Source organism: Vollenhovia emeryi, unplaced genomic scaffold (assembly GCF_000949405.1).
Source record: "Vollenhovia emeryi isolate VEMERY1.0 unplaced genomic scaffold, V.emery_V1.0 DF939160.1, whole genome shotgun sequence".
NCBI lineage: Eukaryota > Metazoa > Arthropoda > Insecta > Hymenoptera > Formicidae > Vollenhovia > Vollenhovia emeryi.
In genome coordinates, this window is record NW_011967206.1 from 1,381,969 (window position 1) to 1,401,031 (window position 19,063).

Here is a 19,063-nt window from a genome sequence, read left to right on the forward strand (position 1 = left end):
CTCTGGCCTTCTTTCCCCGTCTCTGTCTCTCGGTTCCCCGTTCTGTTCTCCGCGATTTCTCCCTGTCCCTCTCGCTCCTTGCCATTCTCTCCTCTCGGACGGAGACAGTACACCCCAGACAGAGAGGGCAGAATTCAATAACCGTATTAATACGCGTCGTCTTTGGAAGCGGGCAGATGTATTAAAACATTTTAATCAACTCTCGCGTGGGCGCGAGGTCGGATCTGAGATCGCGAGTGATGTTCCGGATCTAGCGTCTGGTCCAAGACATACGAGAGCAAGTATTTTCGATCGAGCGAGCTCCGCTTTCGTTCCGATCGCGGATCTGCGGTGTTCGCAGCTCGCAAAGCTCGATGGAGAAGTGAGCTGCGCTATACGATTACGCGTTGTAATGCGAAAAGCTTCAAATGGAGAGAATTTGAATTATTCCGCCAGGGTACGGGGACCGAGACCGTACCGGATAATCGAGTAGACGAATAATTGAATATGTATATTAAAAAATTACTATAAATACAATAGATCGGGTCAACTTGTTTATTTTATTACGTAACACATGACCTAACTTATCGTAATGAAAGTTTTCCAGGAGAAAATGGAAAAAATCTCATTAATCTCATTATTAAGAAATCTCACTATATAAAATCATCACATCTTCAGAGATTTGACACTTTTTTTTAATTTCATCAACTTTTCTTCTTTATCTATTGTGAGTTTAATGAAATATAGGTCTTAATTAAAAATAGATCTTAATAGATACACGGAAAGAATGCTGTTGAATTAAAAAAAAAGTGAAGTTGCTTGAATTACACGTTAACGTCACGGGCTGCCACAAACCTAAGTAATTCACTCAGTTGTATTTGCTATGGATTTCAATTTTAAGAACTAAATATCCAGATCAAGACAACTATCTGATGTTTTTCACTCATTAATGGCAATGTTGTTTCGACGATTTTGTTTCAATTACACTGATCTTGTTGATAGAACATCATTTTTTTTCCGTGTGCAACCTCGAATGTTCAAGAAAAGTGTCGGATCTCTGAAGAGCTGATGATTTTAGAATTGGATCTCTTGAGATATAATTGGATGTTACATGACGCATTATATTTTTATTGAATAAGTGTTAAAAATTTGTCTCATTAATATTATTGTCTCCTTTATTTCTTTCGGTAAAATCTTATGCTCGCTTGGTTGGATATAACATTTAAAAATAATAAAGTATTTAGTTTGTATAAATATCCATTGTAGTTGGCGCAATTTAATGATATCGTTACTTTTGTAGAGATTAGATGTTACATGACTGAGACATGTATAATGTGATTTTTCAGTTTTTCCCAGGTGATTATTCATTTCACGATCACCGAGCTAACGAATTGTATACGTGAAAACAAAGAGTAGCAGATAGCGTCAATATTACAATGCGTTAAGCCCGTGTCAGACTACGGTTTGAGATTGAGATTAGATTGAAATTTAACCAATTCGAGTAAAAGTCACTAAACTTGAGATTAGTAAACTTTACTCTGATTGGTCAAATTTCAGTCCAATCTCCATTTCAATCCGTAGTCTGGCACGGGCTTTACGGTGTGGCGCGATTATAATGAAAGAGCGGATAATTTAAGCGGATAAACAATTAACAGAGACTGACTAGTAAACTGGGATGATCGAAGTTCCGCATGTCGAAGCGCGACGATCAGAACGTACGTCCCTGTCCTGCGTCGAATCGAATTTCTCCCATACACCTGTCTGCTTGCTAATTGAAGGAAAAAAAACGGGAGTGAAGACAAAGTCCGCAATGTCTCTGCGTTTGCAGTCAATGCGCCGAGTATCAAAGGGATACGAGCTCGGGGGGAAACGTAAATGACACACCCCCCGGAGACGGGCGCCACAATGTCGTGAAATATACGAGAGGTTGCGTCAATCAAATGATTGCATATTTATCCGCTCTTTCGCGGACATTCGGCGAGCCGAGGCAAGCCCCCGTCGCTAATTTACGGAAAACCCAACGGGTGTCCTCGTTGTCGAGTGCACCGTCGCTTATTTTAACATACGCGCGATGTAGCAAGAGAGGAACACAATTTTAACCACATCATGACCAAGTTAATTTTGTTGTTTCTAAACCTTTGCCCTAATGGTTTTTCAACAATAGAACAGCTAAATCGTTGAGTCCTTTTACATTTTGTATGTGAGCGCATTGAATAAAAAATTTTTCGCTACCGTAGCTAATTGTGGTTCGTTCCAAACATTTTGCTGCCATAACTATAAATTTCTAAACTACAACAGTTTGCTGTCGTACCTCCCTGTTTAAAATATCACCAGATTACTGTTTATTGCGATAAATATTACCACATGCCTCAGTGGGCGAATTGGTGAGACGTCCGCCTAGAGTGTAGGATCCAGGTTCAAACCCTGGCTGAGGTAATATTTTTCGCAAGGAATTTCTTTAATTACAATAGAATTTGTCAGCTGAGCGTCGTCAAGCAATTTTCTACATTGGTTAATCAGTTACTGGCGTTAAATAATTATTTTCATCAGCTTACATTAGATTACATGCAATTTCAATGTACATACGTACTCGTAAATAAGAGTCTTATTAATTTACACTACTTATTAATGTAAACTAATCTAATCTGATTATATTCTATCTATTATTTTAAACAGGGCTAATGCAATAGGCACAGTAACAAGATACTTAGCTATCACAACTAAATATTAGCTGTCCATATTTTACAACTGAAATTTAGTTGCCACGTGCAATTTTTAGCTGCGGCAGCTATTTTTTTCTTTTTGTTCGGGACTTGTGTCCCACGGACATGAAAGAGTTGGGCCCTGAACAGAATGGCAGTCTGTGCTCTTAAGATAATCTTTTATATTTTAAATTTCTTCAAATGACGCGTAATAAATCCAGCGGCACACGATACTATTTTGTCTACTGGATTATTTGCGAGATCCAATTAGGAGCCTTAAGTCATCTGGTCTAAAACTCCGCATCCGCATTGGTTCTCGCAAGAAATCCAGTAGGCAAAATAGTATCGTGTGTCGTTGGCTTAACTGTTTTGTGTTTTAAGAGCACAAGACGGCCATTTTGCTCAGGCCCTTGACGTAATTGAGATACTTGCGGTCTTCCTTCCAAGAAAAGGATTGCTAGGTAATTACTAACCAGTTCTCTCTTATTTAAATGACACAGAAAGATTAGTAATATCTATACGATGTTTTGTTTCAGTTCGATTAATGGAACTATGGAGTTTGGGATTAAAAGTTAAGGATTCAGCGAAACGTTTTAATTACATTCTATGTACGTATGTTATATGCACATATTTTAAATTGAATTTAAAACATGAATTGTTCGCCTCTCAAATTATTTTTCCGCCAATAAGCGGTTAAGAGTCAAAACAGTAGCCAGATACTTTCGACAAATTAAGTCTCCTAAAGTGAGGAAATAAATTAATTCTTCGATTAATTCCAGGCGAATTTTCAGTTTTCTTTTTGAGATCCGAGGGGAAAGAAAATCTAAATTCGTAAGGGAAACGCGCGCCGAGAGAGAATCAACCCCGGACTCGAGTCCGCGGCCGACATGGGATTTAAAGCACTGTGACTTTTGCTACACCCGATGTACATGTGCATGCACTTACGTCATGTTTAAAGCCTATCGATGATCGATGCCACCACCTGCGTCCCGATAACGTCCCTGATACGTTTTTTCCCGAGGATTTGCCCCCGGAAGTCGAAGAAAACTGCCTTGCCGAGCGATCGAGCTTATTTCCGCCTCGTGGAAACGAAGACGCGGAACGAGAAGAAGCGCGAAGATGCCGGGAAGAAGAAAATAAAGTAAAGGAAAGGGTAGAAAAAACACACCACACGTACCCCGCCGGGTGGAAGAGGGCCGTTGGGGAGAAGCGGGTGAAGCGCGAACGGAACGCGGGCGAAGAATGACGAAGAAAGAGCAAAAGCGTGGGCGGGAGAGAGTTAGCTGGTCGGACATCAGCGGGGATGAACGGGACAGAGGTACGTTGGCGAGAGGGGCAGGGGGGAGGAGGAGGACCAGGCGAGAGAGACAGAGTGAGAGAGTGAGAGAGGAGGGTGCAGACCGCGATTTAGCGGATTTTAAACGTAGCTGCACGTCTCGCGGAGGGGTGTGCGCGATTCTTAACGCGGCGGAACCGCCCCCCGGTGCCGCGCGGCCAATGGCGCGCTTTGCCGACGCGCGAGCCCGGGGGGGTTGCGAACGGAGAGAGCCGCGGACTAACCCCCTCGTTACGCGCTCTCACCCTCCCGGAGCGCGGTGACGACTCACCTCAGCAGTGCTCTCGCCATGTTCGCGCCGCGCGAGCGGCCCGTTCTGCCACGGCAGTGAGCGGATCCCCGCTGGAGTCGGCCGTTGGAGTCGCCAAGGAGGCTCGTCCTCTTCAACCCCGTGAGCGGTCAACCCCGCGGCAGCGGTCGAGGAGGCGCCGCGGGACCGAGCGCGCGCGGCCGCTCGCCATGGCGGGCCCGTATCTGTCGCCCCTCGGGCCCCAGGCCGATCTGCTTACCGAGTACATGTTCGGCCGTCGTCGTCAGGTCAGTGTACGTTTCCATTAATTCGACATTTTTCGGATCTGCGTCCAAGCCAATCGGCACCCGCGCCCGTCGTCGATTGGACTCAACGCGCGGCCCTTTGGTACCCGACTCGTTCCCGATCCCCTTTCCCGAGTATTCGACTATTCGTATTGTACGCGGAAAGAAAAACTAAAAATCGCATGTGGCAATTAAATTTCAGTTGTAAAATATGGACAGCTAATGTTTCTTCATTCAAAAGCAATAGTTGTGATAGCTAAGTATTTTGCTACTGTGCCTATTGTATTAGCCTTTAAAATAATAGATAGAATATAATCAGATTACACTAGTTTACATGCAATTTCAATGCAAATTAATAAGACTCTTATTTACGTACATTAAAATTGCATCTAATGTAATCTGATCATATTCTATCTGATATTTTAAACAGGAAGGTGCAACAGCAAACCGTTTGCTGCGGTTTAGAAATTTATAGTTATGGCAGCGAAATATTTTTAGCAAACCATGATTAGCTGCGGTAGCGAAAATTTGTTTTCAGTGTACGTTTGAGTAAGTTGATTTTTTGGAGTATTTCTCGACGTTAAATGTGTAGATAAAAACGCGTCAAATGAGAACACGAAAGAGCACTCTCGTAGGCACAGTTTGGGGACAGTCGCGTAAAATTAAATGCGCGGCGATGATTAATAAAATACACGGAAAAATACTTATACGTCATGAACGAAATCAGTATTTTATATTTTATAGCAATAAATAGATATTTATGCAGTTAATTTACTCTGAAAGTTTTGGATAAAATGCTTTATAATCAAAATATCGCATAATTGATTGAATAAGACTCGTAAGATTTGTTTTTCATCTTGTAGTCTTGTAGCGGAGTGTTTATTTAACGTAAACTTCTCTCGAGTGAATTGAATTAATAAAATAAATTGTATTTTTCTTGATTTTGTATACCTTTTATTTATTGATCAATGGAATAGCGATAGTTCGAAGATATTTCATGCGTAAACATTATATTAACTAATACATTGATCATAAGTAATAATAATTTTGAATGCGTGTCATTTTTCTTAATAGCTCTAATAACTTTAGATTCGAGAATATTGTAATGGTACACGGAGAGAACTTTCTTTTAAAATTTACCCTGAAAATCATGTGACCGTGGGACAACATGGCATTTCGAAGAACTTTACGAGAGTTTTTGGAAATTTTACCATGTATTCTCTTATTAAAATGTACACGGAGAGAATAGTCTCTTAAAATTTGTCCTAAAATACATGTGACCGTGGGACAACGTGGCATTTCGAAGAACTTTGAACTAATAATTATACTTATATACATTTTATCAATAAAATGTATGGTAAAATTTCAAAAAACTCTTATAAGATTTTTCGGAGTGCCATGTTGTCCCACATGATTTTCAGAATAAATTTTAAGAGAAAACTCTCTGTGTATAGTGTCATTACTCACGCAGTAGCATCATAATGTTGTATGGTATGTCATTTTTGTGCTACACAATGGCATAAAAATGGCCGCGCGATTAAGAGCTATGAAATAATTTAAGGGGGCATGTAAAGATTTCGGTGTTCGTGACATATGTAACAGTCAGATCCTTGGAACTTTTTCAAGCAGAGACGCAATCGGACCACGTTCACGCCGCAACAGCTTCAGGAATTGGAATCCCTTTTCCAGAAAACGCACTATCCCGACGTTTTTCTCCGAGAGGAAGTCGCACTTCGGATATCACTCTCAGAAGCACGTGTTCAGGTGAATCTTCCTTGCGAGCACTTTGTTCTTTTTCATTGATTTCACTTAGTTCTTCAACTAGCCTTCTTCTATTTTCCTTCAAGAAAAACTTCTGCTAATAATTGCACAAACTTGCCCCAACGTGTCAATTACGTCACCGAATTTCGTTACAGTTGTCCAATTAATAAATAAAGCACGCTGTCGAAAAGGTCTAACGATTGAAAATAAATTCGAAAGAGTGTAGATCATAAATAAAAGAAGAAATTTCTTTCAATTTTATTTTTCGACGAGTTTTTATCAGAAATATTTTCTTCGATTGGCTAAAAAACAAAATTCCTTTTGAAAAGAAGAATTTTATCGATAAATCGAAAATTTTAATTTAATCGATCTGAAGTTTATTTCAAATTCTGCTATCTTTAATTTCTCTTGGCTAGCTTGGCAACCCTTTTATCCGGAAAATTAACCGAGTAAAGCTCCGTACCGTAAAGCCCTTTGCCTTTACGGGAAAAGGCTAAGAAAATTTGCAACCTCAAAATCTGCGAAATATAGCTTTCCAACAGATTGCTTCGTTCCCTAAAATCGTTCACTAATTAAAGCCCAAATAAACTGTTTGCAGGAAATACGCTCGGTTTATTCTCATTCGCTCTTCGAGCCCGCCGAAATAACCCGCTAATGATCGTAATCGCGATGGATCTAATTTTCCATTAGTCGCGCTGTTATTTCATATATTACCATACAAACATCGGCAAAATGCGGTCGTTTACAAACAAGATATCAACAGAAGCAAATTAAAATACGGGGAACACGGAGTATTGAATCGATAAATTTTCTTCCAATTTAACGCGTAATTATGAAGGAAGATCAGAGATGAGCGAATTTTCATCAATATTCTTTTGTCTTTTTGTATACGGTACGTACAAATTAGCTTCCCATATGTCTAATTATTTATTTAAATTATTCATTAATGGGCAAACGAAAAATTACTGCATATCACACGCGTCATGCGTTCCGAATCTCGTATGCAGAAATACAGTCTTTCGTAGATCATAGATCAATTGTTTTCACTTAAACCCACAATCTTGTTGCGTGTAACGTAAATCTTAAAAAGCGATTGAATCGAATTTAAATTCGCGAGACATGACTGCGGTAAAAAGAAGGATTCAAGGCCAGTGCTCGTCTAATCAATCAGTGGCTGATACGACATGGGTTGTTGAATCAATTAATTTTCTTGCGATTTCAAGTGCAGAAGTCGGAGCAGCGGCTTTCAATCAGGGGTCAAGTCGGCGCAGATGTCTCGATTCATTAATGATATCAGGAATACGAACAAAACTGGTTGATCCGCGATCGTATCACAAAGGCCCCGCGTACATCTGGCTGCGATAGAGGCTATTACGCGCGGGCCATTGTGCGAAAACGATTAGGCGAACGCTGATGAAACGACCGGGCGAACAACGAATGCGAGAGCGGCCGCGAGAAACTCGGAAGTTCACCGGGAGTAAATTCGATTAATGCTTTCGAATCTCCTCACCCGCGAATCCCGTCAGAGCGTGTTAAAGGGTAAACTGTATACGGGGTAGTTAGTAATTGGCTGTGCGGCAATGGGTCCTCGATACGATGAGAATAAGTCGATGCGAAAGTAATTTTCCTAAAGGACGCGATATATAATTACTTTTTTCTCAAAGATGTCTTTAAATCTATTATATGTATACACGTACATTCGGAATTAAAGTCACGATTAAAGTTTGAATAGAATTAAGTAGTCCAAAATTGTTTGCTCTGGAGCAAACGCAGCTTCTCTGTCTTTTTATTATGCAAATTTGAAAACGTGACACTCTTTTTTGGTCTCCTCGCGAGAAAAAGAATAAATGAGCTCTTCTTAACAGACGGAATTCAAGGTGTTGAAACTTGCGAATGATTGTCGTCCAAATTAATCGAATGTCCGAATTTCAATATATCAAATTACGAATTACGAGAAACAATTCGCGCCCCTCCGTAACGTTCGCCATTTTCTCGCCCCGCGGGGCGGGGCGGGGACGAAATTACGGCAACGATCGGTCAGGTCAGCGGTTCCTCCGCAGGTGTGGTTTCAAAACAGACGGGCAAAGTGGAGAAAGCAAGCTCGGTTACAATTGCTGCAGGACGCGTGGAGAATGCGATGCTTGGGTTTAGGGAGCGCCACGCCGCTGCTGCTCGGCCGACCACCCCCCGGCGGCCTCGAGAGAACCGCCGCCGATGCGCCTTCCACTTCGCCGTCGTCCTCGTCGGCCCTCACGGGCTCGCCGAACGCGGCCGACAAGCTACCCGAGATCGGCGGTCCCGTGTCGGTCTGCAGAGATTTCAGAATCCTGCCTCCGCCGCCACCCGGGTAAGCTATCTCTTGTACGCAGAAAACATGTCCACTCTAAATCCCGCGAAGTTATAACGAAAAAAAGTGACTTTTCTTCCACTTTAAGTAAACGTGAAATTCAAGCGGAATTGCGTATACAGGACATTGTCCTAATAATAATGTCCTGTACAAATAGAAGGGGAAATTTAGCAAGGTTTTTATTTTTTCATACATGTATGTAGGCCGATAATTATTATATTCATTTGATACTGATTTTTGTAACAGCTATAGATATCGCGTATATCATAGCGATGAAATAATAAGGGAACATGCGATTTAAATTGCTAATTTGTCATCATGTATTGTAATTATCATATTGGTCACAAAAAACTTGTGGCCTTGAAATTATACTTGCAAATATCAGTCCAAACGCAAGATACAAAACGCGCGGGAACGAAGTATCCGTGCGAGAGAAAGATAAATGAAATAACGCGTATTTTGCCAGGCCGAATCGATGCACCTAATAAAAAAAAAAGGCTCGCTAAACTTTATCAATCAATATCACCGAATCACAGACAATCCCATTTGTCTGACGTAGCGGCGTTGCGCGTTTCGCAGATATTCGATACCTTGCGACAAATCGCCCGATAGGATCAAGTGCCGTTGCGGAACGCCGCCCAGGATCTGCGCGAGTCCGGTGGACCGCGGCGACGGCCTGGCGGCGAGGGAGCGGCCGCAGGAGGCAGAGATGGATCTCACCCTGAAGGGCCACCATCCAGCATCCGCCAGGCACTCGTTATTCCATCACTTGCCGAGCAACCACCAGCAGCAGGACATCGCGCAGAGCATGGATGAACCCTTGGACGTCACTCTCAACAGCGGCAAGAACAACTGAGGGCCGGATGAGCGAGGACGGTCCGCGATCGGCCAATCTTACTCGCGAAGACGTCCGACCCTTCGAAATCTCTTGACTCTTAAGTGTAATCACGGTGTAATCACGTTTGACACGCGGGGTAGCGCGTATCGTCGAACTCCGCATTATGTTCCGAAGATAAGATGAACGGGAAGAAAAGTGAAGATGTAGGGGGAGGAGGGCGGCACGCGTGCAAATACACATGTATCTTTTGCCTTTTTGAACCTTCGAATGTGTGTTTAAAATCTTTTTTTTTACTTCCGCCCTTTACCCGCGTTTAACATTTTTTTCCCCCATTCTTTCAGAATTTGGTGATATAATTTAATTTTAATAGCATGCGTATAAAAATTCACGCACTTACGAATAAAACGATCGGCCTGATCGCAATCCTTATCGCTACATCGCGAAAGGATATACTTGGTGTTGACGCATTACGTCGCGATGTCGATACCCAGTGAGAAATGATTCGTTGAAAAGATGTCGATTCGACATTGTTTCGACATCGATCGACGAGTCATTTCTCGCTGGGGACGACTTTCAACGTTATATATTTTATCGCGTTATATATGTATTACTGTATCATTGCATTATTACTTTATTGCTGTATATTATTGGGTGAGATAGAGATAGAGAGAGAGTGTGTGTGTGCGTGTGTATTTAATTTAATGGCGTACCGAAAATATTTAACGGACGTTGCTGTCTTCCCACGTTTCTGACGTTGGGATTCTGCATGACGAATCCGCGTTGCAAACTGCAATTGAAAATGAAATATTTTTAAAGCAATATTTTATAATAACAATTAGACGCTAAAATATCTCCATCGAGATATGCGATTTGAAAGTACGCAGAGATTCTCAAATAAGAGAGAGCAATAAATATGCGCTGTATTAATTTCTTTCAATTATCGAATTGATTGTTAAGTTTTATTTTGGCTTCAGTTTCCAATTTAGCTTGTTTCTTCGGCGATTACAGTGATGTGCTCTCTTGAACATTTCGAACGTTCTATTCGCAGATTTACATGTATCATAACACATACCCTCATTATTAAACAATAAATAAAAATTCCCAGTGAACACCACCTGACAGTTACACACAACATCAATGTTGTAATTTCCTACTCAGTAATGTAACAGTTATGTACAATATATGTGTTACATCACATTTATATTGTCGAGAGGGAAATTTTTAAATATCGATATTACGTAATTGTTGGCTGGTGTTTACTGGGTTCTTTCTCGCGGAGACAAGGATATAACGTTAGAAAGATCGTAGCTGCATAACAAGAATTACCTAATTTTATTCGCTGAGCGTCATCTTTGTATAAAGAGGTTGCTATTTATATTACTATCACACGCTGTAGAAAAATTAGTGATTAATATTTCTGATATCAAACGAGAAGTGAAAGGGGACCGAAAGAGCTATGAGCGAGAAAAGTTTTTACGAGCGGTAAAAAAAAACAAAAGTCGAGATATCCGCCAAAATCAAACATCGATTTGTAATTTGTCGTTATTCCCCGCGTGCACCGTTGTTTGTAAAAAATTTTCGACGGAGGCCAGCAAGACGACGGAAATCGCGTTTCTGTACAATAAACTTAGTGATTTCGATGCGTTTTCGACGATGATGGAGAGACCAAGTCTCTCCGTTAAATCGTCGGGAGACACGCATGATTCTTTTCTTTAGATCTACGACGTGAAATGCGCGTCACATGCATAATTTAACAGTCGAGTGCACAAATGGTGTCCGGCGCGTTTCTCTGTAATACGTAAGAAGCGTGTCTTCTCGCTTACGTAACGGATTGGGTATGGTTTAACGACTGCTTGTTCGTAGGGGAGAATCGTCGAGTCGTATCCCGCACACATAACGGGTACATTGGGTCGGTATCAACGTACCCGACAGCACGATTATTGATCACCATTTACAAGTCGGTTAGACTTAAAATGCATTCGCGTGTCGTACTTTGCGCTTGCATGCACGACATGATGACCGAGGATAGAATGTACTACTTAAAAGGTTCTTTCAGTTGTTAGAACTTTTGATAAGGAACGTAAAGTATTGACGCTGTACATAGAACCAGCATACAATTAATTTATATATATGTATAAATAATATACATATATATTATATATATATAAATATCTTATAAATCTAGCGCGATACAATAATTTAGGATACATTGTTTTAGAAATAAATATTAACCGCTAATTATGTTTTCTACTTGTTCAATATCTGTGTAAGTCTCTTTCTTGTTCGAAAGCTCGTGACAATGACTTTTATTCAATATATAATGTTGCAAATTTCCAAATTTATCGAAATTATTACATTTCTAGTAACGCCCAGTTGAAATTAATCAATACGTAAATATCTTGACGATTAGGCTTCAAATAAAACGTATGAAATATAAGAGTCGAAATTAAATTAAAAAATACTTCTTTATAATTCTATTTGTACTATTTTTTCTGAAAGGAGCTACTCATTTAAATAGGCTTGTCAAACTTGGTGTAATATCATCTTGTATGTAACTTTGTTAATTTTTGAAATTTAAATTTTTAAGATAAAAATACTAACAGTTGATAGAAATGAATTGGTAAACAAATTTCTAATTTCCGACATTAGGAAATTTTTTTATAAACGAAATACCCCGTTACAAATAATTTAAAATTAATTTTACCGATTTATTAGAAGTTAGTGAAAAGATAGTTTACTAGACATTCATAGTCGATGGCATTTTTTTCTATAATCTTTTTTTATCAGAATTATATATAATTCTCTTACTGTTCACAGAACTAGTTTTAATGAAATAACAGGTTGCTAATAATTTCTCGTAGTATGAAAGGGACATGATAAATAACCAGACCTTCATAAAATAATTATATATTTAATTCAGAATGTTGTTACTTCTTCTCAGCTTTTTTCGCATCCTTGCTTGCTGCAGCGACAGTTTTAACCTTCTTGGTCTTCTTTTTTAATCTGAAAAACGCGTCCGTTCGCAACTTATTTCTTATCTGCCTTGCTTTACGCAGCTTGAAGCGGTCAAAGTCGCTGAGTTCCGTACGCTGAAAAAAGGAAACAGATATTTTCGTGAATAAATCATTCCAAAGTACTTTGTTTCTAAAGTCACGAATTATATCGTCAGAGTGAGTTAGCGTCATCAATAAAGTCAGACGGCATTTCCTATCATAACTTCTGGTTCATCATGTATTCAAACATCTTTTTTTAAAATATTTTTCGATACACCTTTTTTCTTTTAAAGATATATAAAAATGCATCAGCACTATTTGTTACAAATGAAATAAATACAGTATTTATTTAACATAAATAGTGACTATCGACTATTAATATAATAAATAATTATCAAATTTGTTTATACCTTTTTCTTCGCTTCAACTTTCCTCGCCCACATCGTCTGCTTCCACAGCTCGTTGATATTGGCCGTGTCCCATGCTTTACGTACGACACGAGTGGATCCCGAGAATGGGAAACGTAAACGAAACTTTGTCAGATGGAGCTCGTTGAGTCTCATCTCACAGCGAGGTACACCTGATGATGGACCATCGGCTAGAACCTGAAACGAATATTAATTATAAGATCAGAAGAACTTAACACAGATGGTTGGTTTTGGCGGAAGTCACAATTGTGTCGTCAGAAAGAAATTAGCATCACCAAAGTCAGTCGGCTCTATCCTATCGTACTGTTGTTTCATCATTTATCTTTTTACAAAAATGTTAATTAAACAAAACAAACATATCATACTTTAACTTAAATATGTTTTGCTTAAATTAATATCCCATATTTAACATTCTCAATGTAAAAATTACAAATACTGTTTATAACATATAATAGAATAGCCAGAGAGTAAAACCAGTTACAAAACACTTGCTGTGTGACAAGAAGTGACTATAATGTTATTGCTGCTAACAAATCAATCACTGTGTCAGGTGTTAAAAGCTATTTGGCACTACGTAACTTTATAATTTATTCGTATCAGAAAAATTTAAAAGTTAAACAAAATGTTAATAGAGAGAAATATTCTTCCTACCCGGTTCTGGTCGATGATGTCCACGATGGTAACCAGTTTGCCGCGATAAGGCCCATCGCTCACGTAGGCCACGCGCCCGGACTGCACGAACCTCTGGAACGGCTGTTAAGAAAAGGACGAAATATTACTGCTAAATTTCACAATCCATAATCAGTCTATCTTTAATATCTATTTCTATCAATGTGGATTAGTTTTTAATCTTGATTGAACTATCTCTTCCTACAAAAAGTAAAAAAGGATAAAAAGTAAGTTAAGCGTCGTCTACAATGCGTGGAGTGCAATACTCCACGCGTTGTAGACGAGACATTAAACTGAGATTAAAATTAATCCCGCATTGGTAGGGGAGTGGACATTAAGGAAAATCAATGTGAAATAAGAATTTGTTATCGCGCTCAACGGACTCGATACGCGTTTTCTTTGTGCTCCGCGGGTGTAATTTACAGTTTATCGCGCGAATAAATGACGATAATATATAGCGTCGCGTCAACGAAAACGCGAGATGCGTCTAGAATTCTGCGAGAGGCTCCACGGCAGTGCACCATGTGGCTGACAAACGCTCGCCCGGTGAGGAGGTTAGGTCTCGCGCGAAAATTTACAACACGAGGCGACTGCGTTCACACGAGTCGCGAGCATAATCGCGCGAGAAAAGCAGGATCCGCGAGAAATCCAATCGATCGCCGTTTATCCGTCCTTTCGTGCCCATTTCCTCGATAAGCTCACAAAAGCTATTCACTTACCATGACTTCCCGGAAGAGAAAGAACTCAAGGAACCATGCTATAAAAGACCAGATCAACCAAGATGTCGCTGCCGAGACAGCGAGAGAGCGAGAGAGCGAGAGAGGGAGAAAGAGAGATATATCCTTAGGTCATAGGGATTTTCTTCTCGCAATAATCTTAGTCCCAGCCATAGACATAATATATCTAGACCGAACATTGAGCATTATTATTGAATTTATGGCTTCTGGCTCCAACTGAAACCAATACGGCCGGGAACGTTGAGCGGTGGTTTCACGTAGAAAAAGACAAACTCTGTTTTGTGCTATTTCGTTCTCTCTCGTTTGTATGCGAATGGCATTTATTCCCCTCACTCTCACCTGTGATTGGTTAATTTCTTACGGCTTAAGGCTTACAGCTTACTGAAAGCAAGGTTGTAGACCACCACTAAAAAGACCGAATTCGTGGACACTTGACCACAATTGAACGTATTTTTAAATAACTCCTATATGCAATCGTTTGTATTTCGTATGAAGACATGTGAAGTGTGATTAAAAAGATTGATCAGTGATCCCGATAATTTTAATTAAAATTATCAGAATCACTCACAAACCTTTTTAATCACATTTCATAACTCTTCATATAAAATACAAACGATTCCATTTAACAACTTTATTTAATTTATTCTTTATACTTTTATAATTTATACTTTAAATAAAAATATCAAATTTCAAGTAAATCTATGTATTATACTGAGTAAATTAATTTAAATCATTACATTTTCTACATTTAAATAAAGATTTTATAAGATATAGAAAACTATTTATTAAATGAGAGAATTGTTTTTGTTAAATAAGAAGTCAAATTTTCTTCGCTGTGAAAATTACATCTTATTAAACATTTTATCCTTTTTAAAAAAAGAGATGTTACCAGCGCGAATGTCGTTAATATCGAATAAAGGCCTCTTTTCCGCGATGTCGATTGGTTTTTTTGAAGCGCGATGTGCTTCGCTTCTCTTTTAGATTCGTAGTAAATTTGCAATTTAGAAATACACATTTGTATACACCAACTATTAAAGTAAAATCTTTAATCTTAGTAATTAGAATTTAAGTAACAACGATTTTTGTTCCTATACATTTTCTCAAGCGAACAGAATTAATCGTTAATTTAATCAATACCAATAAGTCCGCAGAACAATACATAAAACATAGTAACAATTACGGAACAAAGTAATGTAAAATATTAGGTACACAATTTTCATTTTCGTAGGCGGGACAACGAACTCTCAACGTTCGTAGTTGTTTTTCTCTCGGTGCGGTGACGTACGATGTTTTTGCGTGCCATTGTGTAGGCAAACGTCGAAGGTCGCCGCGCATATCACTCGCTCGCCGAACGTCGAGCCGGCAGGCAGCAGCGAGAGTCGCTCTGTGCGTGTTATTAACTTATTACTTTTGCGTTATCGGTTTTCAAGACTCGATAGTGTGTTGTGTTTCAAAATATTATCGGATTTGTTGCGTATCTTCTTAAATCATCAATACAGATTGTACTGAAGTGCTAACGGACACGTCACACAGGATTGTTTTACGTATATAATCGGTATATATTGCATTACATTGGCGGCTTTTCGCGCTTGTACATACACCGCCACGAAAAATCCCGCGGCCGGCGCGGCGCGCCCGAAGCCGGCCGAGCGCGGCCGATCATAGCCGAGCGCGCCGAGCTACGTGACGAAGCGCGGTGAGCGAATCGCTCCGTAGTTTTCGTATCCGTCGTCGAGCAGAGGTGAGTCCCGAGTACGGACGAATAATCGAGGCGCTTCTCGTGACTACGGGCGATCGTTAAGGGGCAGGCGCGACGCGTAGAAGCCGTTGGTTCCTCCTCCGTTGGATCCTCCGTTTGACCAACTAGCCGCGATCGGAAGATCCGCCGTTCGAAACTCAACAATCATGGCCGTGCGTACGCCGCGCCGCGGACACGGCTTGCGCGCATTTGAACAGTGGTCGGTCGGGTCGAGCGAGTTAACACGCGTCTACTCGACGTCTCGGTTAACGCGACGAGGAACTTTCCGCGCGAGTGTTCTCCGCTCGCGATCTCGACGAAGGTGCGGCGCGCCGCGTCGCAGAAATTGCTGCTCGCTTGTGTCGTTCGCGTCGAAGGGACGAGAGTGCACGGGGTGAGTTTACTTCCGAGCCGCGCACGGCGAGTATAACGACACGATTTACGTTTCAATTACGTTTCACGACTCGCGTGTCCGCGATGACACACGGTCGACGCGGTACAACAGACCGATATTCGCCGCCAACGGAACTGTGCTGGCAATTCACGAGTTATTGTGGAAGATTTGGCGGGAAGGAGGGCGAGACTTCGGCAGAGAATTCGCTCCGCGGGAATGCCGGGAGTCGAGGACTTGATTGCGCCGTACGAGCGTCTTCTCGCGACATTCGATGTGAAAAGGTCAGTGAAGCGAGTCGCTCAGTCGCGCCTGTTCGCTCGCTCGTGCGATCCGAGTCCGGCTAATTGTTCGTGCGTCGAAAAGTGAACGTTGCGACGCGACGCAAAAGTTGTCGCTCGCTCGCGTCGAAGTGAAGAGAGTCGACGGGGACAGTTAACTGCCGAGCCGGGCGAGTTATTTCTGGCTGGGTACGAGCATCTTCTCGCGACATTCGGCGTGAAATGGTCAGTGAAACGGGTCGCTCATTCGCGTCTGTTCGCTCGCTCGTTCGATCCGCGTCCGGCTAATTGTGCGTGTGTCGAAAAGTAAACGTCGCGGCGTGTTGCGTTCCTTCTCAACTACGTAAAGCCTCGTCTACATAGAAGTCGCAGAGTCGTAGTCGTAAGAATAATCGACTGCGGGTCAATTTCGTCAGACACATAAGAATTGACCAATCATAGTCGACTATTCTTACGACTGCGACTTTACGACTTCTGTGTAGACAAGGCTTAAGTGCGCGTAACGAAAGAACGTTACCGGGAGTGTGTCGATCGTCCTGTGGTGTTAAGTGCGCGTAATCATAATTCTTTCCCGTTGTCAGTGCGCGAGTGAGTAAAGCTCCATTTTCAAAGTGTAAAATCGCGCGAACGACCTTTGTGTTTTCGCGAGTGTGCAAGAAGACAACCTGAGTGGAGGAGGAGGCCTGGGGAAGGCATCAGGCACCGGCGGAGCAACTTTAGGGTAAATATTTTTTATTTCATATAAAATTAATCTTCCGTTTATTGATTTTCAATCATTTAAAAATTATTTTCTTTAAGATTGGTTTTCTTGAATACTCTGTTTTAATGTGAATTTTATAATTTTGTGTTACAGAATCAACGAAGTTAAACTCCGCTGCTGCGCATCGGGTCGGTGAGTAAAAAACTTTTTTATTACGGCAACGAATATACACACTGTAAAAAAAGTTACATGTAAAATTACAAATATTATAGTGAGTAATGTTGGGACCATCTATTAAAGGTGTATGTTTACATACGTCAGTAAATTTACTTCTTGTAAGTAAAATTATTACTTTATATAATAAGTAAATTGCTTGCTTTTGATTGTGTAAATTTGACATTTTTTGATAATTTTTCATCATGTACAAAAACAAGTATTTACACAACAAAGAGTAAAACATTTTTTTGGTAAAAGTATATACATATGTATATTTATATATTTCCGTTATTAATAGAGTATAATCGCTACACTTATTATGTATGTAATTTTACATACTTTTTTTACAGTGCATCTCGTAGATTATAGATTGTAGATTGTATATTATTTTGTATATTCGTTAGCCTTAAAATGGATTTTTGCTTTAAAATGGATTTTTGCCTTAAAATGGATAGGTTTTAAATGCTAACGGCAAGTAAATTTTTTATTTAATATATTGAAACTCCGTAGAGGAGTGTAAGCGATTTTCAATGTGGAAAGTTAGCTGCGCCGTTGCAGAAAAAAGATTTAATCCTTGGTTTTCTTGTCTCGGATCCCCGGAAGCAACGATTTCAGCACGAGGGCGCGACGTCGATTCGCGACATTAACTAAAAAAAAGAGAAGATTTTATATATATCCTTCTCAATAAATATTCTCCCATTAACACTAATAATGGAAGAATTATTTATATTTCAATACAAATGAAAATATACGAGATTCAATGATATAAGAAACCATCGTCGTTAACTCCCTGCTGAAATGACCGCTATCGGAGGAAATCCGGAAGATCTGGGATTCATTCTTTTCTACAGCGGGGCCTCTAAAGTTCAACGAGTTCAACGTAAAGTTTCTTTCACATTCATTTAATTTCATAGAGCTCTATAAATCAGGGTATGTCAAGCTCACTTTTCCATGTTGAAAATCATTGAATTACATCACAGAACTTAAACGAAATATGGCGAATATTAATGATGTATTCGCCGAGCTAATCTTTTGTAGCCTATTCATTTTCATTAACGAATTGATGTATTGTATAAAGTAAAATAATATGATGTGAGATTCTAATATATTTTGTCCAGAACACTGAAATTTTAACTTATTTTTATACAGGGTGAGTTATAACATTTGTCCACGAGCTCGTGAGAAGGTAGAACGGATCGGTGATGAACAGAAAAGTCCTGAAACATTTTGCAATTTTCGCAATAGTTAACGAGAAAAAAATTATCGAAAATCGTCGTCTTTGCCCTGCCCACTGTCCAATTCGAGCGCGTAGCGAGATGTGACCGCACGGCGATCGATATTGCCAGGCGAGGGATGGGGACGCGAGACGCGGGAGCGGCGACGTAAACAACCGCCGGCAACTGCGCGCTGTCC

The 19,063-nt window shown here is 40.3% G+C and overlaps 2 protein-coding genes across 2 annotated transcripts; one reads left to right on the forward strand and one right to left on the reverse strand.

Moving 5' to 3' along the window:
• Nucleotides 1-4,476: 4,476 nt before the first annotated feature.
• LOC105564722 (diencephalon/mesencephalon homeobox protein 1-B) lies at nt 4,477-10,039 on the forward strand. The gene is made up of 4 exons (XM_012017335.1): nt 4,477-4,560; nt 6,181-6,315; nt 8,373-8,659; nt 9,239-10,039. The coding sequence occupies exons 1-4, from the start codon at nt 4,477-4,479 to the stop codon at nt 9,513-9,515; spliced, it is 783 nt and encodes a 260-aa protein (XP_011872725.1). The 3' UTR covers nt 9,516-10,039.
• A 2,176-nt stretch (nt 10,040-12,215) lies between these two features.
• Nucleotides 12,216-14,404, reverse strand: LOC105564723 (60S ribosomal protein L14). Its single transcript, XM_012017336.1, has 4 exons — nt 14,307-14,404; nt 13,570-13,671; nt 12,901-13,095; nt 12,216-12,586 (listed from the first exon to the last, which is right to left on the reverse strand). The coding sequence occupies exons 1-4, from the start codon at nt 14,307-14,309 to the stop codon at nt 12,425-12,427; spliced, it is 462 nt and encodes a 153-aa protein (XP_011872726.1). The 5' UTR covers nt 14,310-14,404; the 3' UTR covers nt 12,216-12,424.
• Nucleotides 14,405-19,063: the final 4,659 nt, after the last annotated feature.

What these genes read in the sequence shown, in the direction of transcription:
- LOC105564722 (XM_012017335.1), top strand. Translation starts at nt 4,477, where the DNA reads ATGGCGGGCCCGTATCTGTCGCCCCTCGGGCCCCAGGCCGATCTGCTT. An exon ending in GCCGTCGTCGTCAGGTCAGT is followed by an intron (nt 4,561 to 6,180) that starts GTACGTTTCCAT and finishes TTTTTCAAGCAG; the next exon opens with AGACGCAATCGGACCACGTT. An exon ending in CTGCCTCCGCCGCCACCCGG is followed by an intron (nt 8,660 to 9,238) that starts GTAAGCTATCTC and finishes CGCGTTTCGCAG; the next exon opens with ATATTCGATACCTTGCGACA.
- LOC105564723 (XM_012017336.1), bottom strand. An exon ending in ACATCATCGACCAGAACCGG is followed by an intron (nt 13,096 to 13,569) that starts GTAGGAAGAATA and finishes TATTCGTTTCAG; the next exon opens with GTTCTAGCCGATGGTCCATC. An exon ending in AAGTTGAAGCGAAGAAAAAG is followed by an intron (nt 12,587 to 12,900) that starts GTATAAACAAAT and finishes TCCTTTTTTCAG; the next exon opens with CGTACGGAACTCAGCGACTT.